An 8,336-nucleotide genomic window follows, 5' to 3' on the forward strand; every position below is an offset into this window, starting at 1 on the left:
AAACGGTTCCCCCCCCCTCCCCCCCCCCCCAGCCTGTAGTGGGGCGAACTCCCTCGAAGGACTCGGGAGGCGGGGAGGAGGGAGGCCAGCCGAAGACCAGCTCGGCTTCACCGCGGCGGCCACAGGCGCTCTCTTGCGGGCAGGGGCGTCGCTCGAGCCTTCCGCCGGCCGCGTGAAGGAAGCCAGCCCCCCCCCACCCCACTAGGCCGAGAGAGGGGGGGGCGGGCGGGCGGCCCTGGGCCATCGCTCGCGGCCTGACGCCTCGTCCATTGCGCGGCCGTCGCGTGGGACGGAGGGACGGAGAGGGGGGTGGGGGTGAGAGGGCAAGGGGCGAGCCGCCGGCCCTCCTGGCTTTGGGGGGGAACTTGGCAGGCCCTTCCCGAGGTGTGCCTGCCTGCCTGGCCGCCCGGGCTGCGAAGGTAAAGGTCAGGGCCGACTGGAGTCACCTTCACCGGGGCGCAGCAGCTGCGCGGTCCGCCTCCACCCCCCCTTCCGAGGGCCCCTTCCCCCCCGAGGGTGGGCGCCGTTCTTTTCCACAGGGAGCGGGAGGATTCCGGGTCGGGAGCCGAGGGCGGATCGGCCGGGCTTGCTCTCTGTCGGGGCGGCTTTTCCTCTCCTCCCTCGCTGTCAAGTGGGGGCTTTGGCATCCCCAAGCTGGCGGCGGACTTGCGGGGAAGCGGCGCCCGCCGAACTCGCCGGGTGCGGCTTACTCTCGAGTAATCGGGTCCCCAGAGTGGCCTTCCCCGCCCCTCTTACCCGTGGGCCTAATAGAGAGGGGGGGAGGGGGGGTGTACGTGTGTGAACGTCCGAGGGAGATGCGGGCTTGCAGATTCCCTGCAGAAAACAGCCTCCGCTGGTTCCCGCCCCTCCTCCTCCTCCCCGCCGCCCCTCATACGCACGAGAAAAGGAGTTGGGCGAAAAACGGGTTTAGATAGAAACGAACAATGCAAAATGGCAAGGGGGGGGAGGGGGACGGGGAGGGGAGGCTTCTCGAGTTGAGCAATGGAGCGCGGAGAGCGCCTGCGCGTTGGAAAATTCTGTCCTCCACTGAGCAAGCGCTCGGTTGTCTGGGCCAGCTTTGGTGCAAAGCATATTGAGAAGGGTAGTTAAAAGGCAAAGTAGGTCACTCGCCCGGGCGCGGCGTGGTGTAAGGAAAGCCGGGCTTGTTACGAACTACATTTCCCGGGATACCCTGGCTGAGGATAAACAGACCAGAGGCCGAGGAAATGTGTGCCGAGATTTCCTCGGCAGGGTCAGTCGAACGGCTTGATTTGTCCAGCCTTGATGGCGTCTGCTGGCTGGCGGAGGCGGTTGAAGGGCGGGGAGGGGAAGCCACAAGAGGCGATGGGGAGAGCAGGTCTCCTCCGAGGAGATACGGCCGACTTCGTATGCGTCAGGAGGCTGGGGGGGGGAGGCGGCCCGGGCAAATAACGCCCACAGACGCAAATGCTTTTGGCAGAAGAGGGCGTGTGGCATTGTGCAATCGTGGTTCTAGAATGGGTCTCCCTCGGCCTTGCCCTACGGCCTCTCTGCACTCCAGTATTCGGGTTGTTGTCCCCTGAAATGGGGGGAGGTTAGTTCCAAGGGCCTTGGCAGAACGAGGAGACTGTATTTTCTCACGTGGGTGAGGCTTGCAAACAAATGTAGGGGACAGCTCTTGAGATTCAAACTTCTTTTAAGTAATTGGAGGCATTGACTCACTTTACACTGGCAGTGCCAGGTGTTTCTTGCAGAAACTCTTCCTGAGCATTAAAAAAAAGTATCGAGGCATCAGCTACCAAGGTCATGACTTAATCATATCTCTTTCCATGGTACAAAGGTACTTCCTCAGTATGAATGGATTGTTGTACATACTTGACACATTAAAAAAACAGCTGAACACTTGCTGTATTTCTGAGACACAATAGACTTAATGGGGATTGTTGTGTGCCAGATCATAGGCTAATACCTTGGAGCTCATTATTTCACTTTGTATGTTGTGGTTGTAATTGTCATGTGCAAAATACATTGCCACTTAACTCTGACACCTTCAGGTCATAGGTTGTCATGAGGCACTTTAACATACACCTTTAAATGCCATTTTGCAAAAGATTCAGTGTTGTTTTATGCTTTGCCACCTGCAGATGTCCCCTGTGCATAGGTTGCCATGTTAACAATCTAGGGATTAAGGGACCATGATGCATATATAGCTTATTTTGCTGACAGGCAAACAGTGGTTCTTGATGTTGCATAAATCCCTTTCCTTGTATGAAGTTTGTCAGAAATACACTTATAACAAGAGGGGGTCATTTGATGTTTAGTTCTGTGTGTGTGTGTTGATGGTACTCTCTCAGATTTAAAGTAGAGCTAATAAACACTGAAAAATGTTTTTTGAAGTTCAAATATTTGCTTTTTTAAAAGTGAGCGGATCTGAGTGACAGCCCCCCCCCCAGTTCCTGATGAGTGGCTGTTGAGAGCTGTCACTCTTAAATATCGCAGTATAGCTTTAGTTGAAAAAGCTTGTCTAAATCAGAAAACTGTTTTTTTTTTCAGTCCTAAAGCTAGAATTCCAGAACCATTTCCTTTTAAGTAAGTCCCATTTAACTCATTGGGATTTGCTTCTGACTAAATCTGCAGAGGATTAAGATGCAGGTTTGTCAGTATTCTATCCAAGAGAACTGATGGATGCATAATCATGGTGTTTATTTCATGGGAAAGATGATATTTGTCTACTACTGTTTGTTTCCCTGTGAAGAAGTGCTGGATTTATGCTGCCTGAATTATGGCATCTAGTTCTCCACATGAGAATCTGGTGGCTAGAAATGAAAGATTTTGCCCCTGTCATCTGCTATCCCCCCAGACTTGGGCACAACAGATTGATAAATTTGCTACATATTATTATTAGAATGTGATTTATACTCTTTTTGTTGAAAAATAAATACTCAAGGCAGCTTATATATGCAGACACACTTCCTCAGATATAAGTTAGGCTGTGTGCCTGGGGAAATGTGGGCTGATCTTCTCAGAGTTCTCAGTTGCACTGTGTTTACCGAGGGGTTGTTCTGTAGCCAAAAATCCACTGGAAGGTTTCATTTTAAGGAGTTTTTTCCTGCTTACATGTTAGCCTAAAAATTGTCTATTTTTAGTTTACCTTTTCTGAAATTTCCAGTACTCAGATGGCAATTTCCATTTTTATTTTAACAGGCAAAATCAAATAGCTGTAATAAAATTTCATGGTCTGGTAACTCCTGAAGTACAAGCTCTGAAGGCTGGGGCTGTGCTGTCAGCAGCCACTCCATGATCATATGGCTAGTCGGGTGGATTTGGAGGAAGTGATCTAAATAATACCTGTGTTCAGCATAGCAATTCTTGACCACACGGATACGGATAATTAACTAAATTTTAATGCAGATTTCTGTGGGATTTGGGTTAAATTTTCAGTTCCTTCTGCACAGTTTAGCTTAATTCCAAGAACTGGTGTGCTAGTACACCCTCGGACACTGTAGTCAGATTAAATTGGCATAAATACTTAGTGCTGAAACTAACCTACTAGCTTCTTTGCTTCTTCATGCTGTAATTAATTATTGTTGATGTGGTTCCAAGTTCCTTAGGGAAACTTAGCTTCCTTTTTAGCTCCACATACCCACATCAGAAGACGTTGATGGTGGAACGAAAAACATTCGCTTAGCCATGCTTAGCAAGCATCTCTGAATATCTTGAGTTGTGTTTGAGAGGATTCTAAGGAAGCAGAGGGCAGGTCTGCAATCTGACTAAGCTGCCACTTAAATACTGGGTGTGCTGCATCTCTGCTGAACAGACAAGGCAACACATACACTTCTTACTTTTCATAGGTTGAGAATCCTTTTTTTTCTTTTGGGACATTTAAAAAGATTATTTGATAGGCTGTGCATGAGACATGCACAGGGTGGGGTCATATGGCGAGCAAGCAGATGATTTTACAATCTAAAACCTCAACTGGGGAGAGACTTGGGTTTACTTTCAGACCCCATGGGACTTCTTGGGAGCCTAATGGGGTGCCTGGGCTTTTCATGAGCAAACTTCTTGATGATAATGGATTTGACTAGGGGTCAGAACATTAAGACAGTGGCTGACAGTTCATTACCCAGGTTATTTTATGTCCTTCTTGTTTTTCTGACACTGTCAGGAGAAGAAATAGCTGTTCCCCATACCTTTGCTGCCTGCTTACCACTTGAGTGTCCGTGCTGGGGGAGTGAATCACCACTTATAACAATAGATCTCACACAGCTTGTTTTGGGCACTGATAGAGATCTGTTGTGCCCTGGTGGTTAAAATGAGACTTGGGCTCATTCTGACTGTAGGCCACCACCTAAAGGGTGGCCTGTAGGTTAAATCTGGGTGGACACTTCAGCACTGTCACTATGGAAACATACCATGAGTTGGAGGGCTGTGACAAACGTACATGCACTGGGCGTTATTTATGTCATTTGCATGGATAGACACAGCTTCAGTGACTTGCACTGTGATAAGAAAGTTAAAAGTGGAAGTTTCTTTGATATTATGGAGAAAATTTATCTGAGCACCAAATTTTATGTTAAGATACAGTGTTTTATTATGTGTTGTTTGTATGTATATTTTTAACTTCGGCATGGCCGTCTGTGAGCCGCCCCGAGCTGAATATTGGATGTGGCGGGATATAAATCTAATAAATAAATAAATAAATAATATAAGATTGTGACACAAGAGCCCTAAGTAACGAATGTGATATAAAATGTGAAAATGGTTGCTCACAAAGCAAGAACAGACAAAATACTTTTAGGGTTCATATGACGTGCCACGTTAGCTATTGTTTAATCTTTATGTTGGTTTTAGGTTGTTTTGTTATGATTCAGTGCTGTTGTCTGGACATTTTAAATGGCATGATTGCCTTTTATTGTTAATCTGTTGTGAGCTGCCTCATGCGGTTCCCTGGAGAGGCTGCTAAGAAATAATTTAACTGTTAACTATATTTTGTCCTTAAAATAGTAAAGGGGGATGATTTTGATCAGCAAGGTTTGTTGCCCCTGTTCCCTCAGGTTTTAACACTCTGCCAGATGTAGCATTGAATTCTCATAGTTAATGTCTGGCACATTGTGAAGTGTGAGCAGAACCTTTCATCTGGTGAGTCTTGAAACAAAAACAGTAGATCAAAGCATCCTGGTGGTACTGATTGCAGTGGGGGTACTGACTTGTAAACCCATCTCACAGCTTGGCTTGGATGCTTTAACAGCCCTTTATTCAATGTAAATAGCATTATGTCTAATCTTTAGACGTTAATGTCTGAACCGTTTTCAGATACAGCTGTTGTGCTGCAACAAAATATGCATATTTACTCTTTTTCCTTCTCTTTTTCCTCTCTCTCTCTCTTTTCAGGGTTGTTTGGAGCCAAAATCCGTCTATGTTTGTGTTCTTTGTCTCTTTTAATATACTGCCCTAACTTGCTTGCTGTGAAGGGAGTATGCATCTGGAGATCAAAGTTGCTCTGAACTTCATCATCTCCTACCTGTACAACAAGCTTCCACGGAGGCGGGCCGACCTGTTTGGAGAAGAGCTAGAGCGGTTACTGAAGAAGAAATATGAAGGCCACTGGTACCCAGAGAAGCCTCTGAAGGGCTCAGGCTATCGCTGTGTTCACATTGGGGAGACAGTGGACCCTGTAGTGGAACTAGCTGCCAAGAGGAGTGGACTGGCTGTAGAGGATGTGCGGGCCAATGTCCCTGAAGAACTGAGTGTCTGGATTGACCCATTTGAAGTCTCCTACCAAATTGGAGAGAAAGGGTCGGTCAAGGTCTTGTATCTGGATGACAGTGAAGGCTGCAGTGCAGCTGAGTTGGACAAGGAGATCAAGAGCAGCTTCAACCCTGATGCCCAGGTGTTCGTCCCCATTGGAAGCCAGGACAACTCCTTGTCGAATTCTCCATCCCCATCTTTTGGCCAGTCTCCTAGCCCTACTTTCATCCCTCGCTCTGCCCAGCCCATCACCTTCACCACTGCCACTTTTGCTGCCACAAAGTTTGGTTCAACTAAGATGAAGAAAGGCGGAGGAGCTGGAGCCAGTACAAATGGCGTAGGGGTCCCTCAGCAACAGCAGCAGCAGCAGCGTTTGGCCCGGTCACCCACCAATGGCCTGCTGAAGCACAAAGGCCTTTCCCTCTCTATGCATTCTCTGAACTTCATTGGGGGCAGTCCAGCTCCTCAGTCTCAGCTCTCCCCCAATGCCAAGGAGTTTGTTTACAACGGTGGATCCCCGGGAGCTGGCAGCCTCTTCTTTGATGGCGTAGCTGCCGAGAACCAGGCTGGTGGCATCCCACCTGCATCCCAGTTCAGTGCCAGTGGCGGCAGCAGCAGCAGCTTTGATATGGCTCAGGTTTTTGGTGGCAGCACCAACAGCCTCTTTCTGGAGAAGACACCCTTCGTGGAAGGACTTAGCTACAATCTGAATGCCATGCAGTATCCCAGCCAGTCGTTCCAGCCAGTGGTTTTGGCCAACTGACCACCATGAGAGTATTCTGGGGAAAATAACTTCCAAAAAAAAAAAAGAGAAAGAGAGAAAATAATTAGAAATATTTGAAATCTTATAAATATAGCTTCTTGGAAAGAGACAAACCCTGATTCGTTGCGTCATGCCAGGGAGCGCTGCTGAAGCACTGATGATTTTTTTAAAAACTTGTTTCCTGTACTCTTTCCTACCCATTCTCTTACACTTAATGAGGGAATCTATCCTTCTCAGCCCAGCAGTGGTGTAAACCAGCATCACTTTATCTCCTGTGCTGCTCCTTGGAACTGGTTCTCAAGTGTGCTTACTATAAGAATGGTCTTGTTCAGGGCACTGTCATGTCTCTTAGGTCCATATGTGTTGACCCCCCTCCCCTTTTAATGTGGATTTAGTTTGCTTCTGGATTTGTGAATTCTCAAGTACTACTTAAGAGGAAGATTTGGGACATATATTCATTTGTCATTGCCCTCATTTGTATTCCTATTGCAAGAGAGTAATAGTCTTCTTTTAAAAACCTGTGCTAAGTGTTGACAAGGCCCTATAGGAGAGACATTTGTCTTAAAGGTCCCTCAAGCCCCAGGAAAGTGCTGAAGGACCACATTCTTGGGGACAATTTAGTGTAGTGTTTTCCATTTCAAAACCATCCTTCTCCTTGACCATCCTGGGTGAGTTGAACTCTTTGGGCAATTGGGACTCTTTTTCAGTTGTGGTTATAAATGAGGGCTGTAGAATCTGACTTAAAAGAAAAATAGATCCATGTTTGCTGTAGAAGTGAACACAGACCTTGTGGTGTTTGTACCTGAGCAGCACCTGCTGATGTTCCTCTGGACCAACCACCTAGGTTTCCAGGGCTCTGGACACTTCTGTTGACACCTGAGCCTCTAGCCACTGGTTCTTACAGGAAAGATGTTTTATTTTCCTTTCCTGCTGTGGAATGCTTTTGAGCATTATTTCTGTGTAAGGGAGTTATATTGCAAACTGCTTTCTGGATGGATGGCATGAAGGGTTGCACTTTGAATTTCGTGTCCCGTAAAACTTTCGACCAAAAACCGTATGATTTTTTTCACATGAAAGGAAGCAGGCATTCCCATATGGAAGAGCTCCCCACATATCAGGTCGAGCAGGCACTTGTTCCATCTTAAGACTCTGTCCTGGAGATGGAGTGGGCTTGCTGTAGAATTTCCAAGTGACTTCAGGTGTCATGAGGAGAAAGGGTTGTTTTCCTGTGATATGAATGTAGAGTGTCTTGTCTGTCCTTACTGTTGCTAGTGAGCTAGGAATCCTAATGCTATTCCCTGCATCTCTCCTTTCCTATTGGAAAGGGCAGCCTGGAAGACAGGGAAAGTTGTGGCCTTTAAGAGTGAGTTTTTTTTGTAGATGATGACAAAATCTGCCTTTGGCAGTAAACATTTCCCCATCTAAGCCTTGTGAGATTATTAGTACATCCCCCAAGGGAGCCTAGCAATGGCTTTAAGGGCTGAGAGGTCTTCGACTGAGTCACCATGAGGGCAGTGAAGGTGGGTAGAGAGCAGAGAGTTGGCGTGTATACTCCAGGCTTCAAAATTAGTCTCCCACCCCACCTTTTTTTTGGGGGGGGGTCTATTCCACAGCATACTTTGAGTGCACAAAGTCTTGTTTTAGCAGTTTCTCTGGCAAAGTCATTTTGAATACATAAGCTACAATTTGTTCTTCTAGAGGATCTCCAGTTATTTGGGAGGAAACTGACTTCCCAGTCTCTCCAAAAGCTAAACTGAAGATGCCCTACAGAACTCTATGAGCCTTAAGTACCGTAAGCATCTCCCCTCCCATGAAGGATGCTCTAGCCTTGAAGCACTAAAGATGG

The 8,336-nt window shown here is 47.1% G+C and overlaps 1 protein-coding gene across 1 annotated transcript in view; it reads left to right on the forward strand.

Annotated features, from left to right (window-relative positions):
* TOB2 (transducer of ERBB2, 2) overlaps positions 1-6,551 on the forward strand; it is a 7,616-nt gene extending 1,065 nt beyond the window's left edge. The window contains exon 2 of the mRNA XM_015419219.1: positions 5,371-6,551. Within this exon, the coding sequence (XP_015274705.1) occupies positions 5,456-6,490 (1,035 nt within the window). The 5' untranslated portion in view covers positions 5,371-5,455 and the 3' untranslated portion in view covers positions 6,491-6,551. The remainder of the gene's footprint in view (positions 1-5,370) is intronic.
* The last annotated feature ends 1,785 nt before the right edge of the window (positions 6,552-8,336 follow it).

The sequence above is a fragment of the Gekko japonicus genome, unplaced genomic scaffold (genome assembly GCF_001447785.1).
Source record: "Gekko japonicus isolate JY-2015 unplaced genomic scaffold, Gekko_japonicus_V1.1 scaffold37, whole genome shotgun sequence".
NCBI classification, from domain to species: Eukaryota; Metazoa; Chordata; class Lepidosauria; order Squamata; family Gekkonidae; genus Gekko; species Gekko japonicus.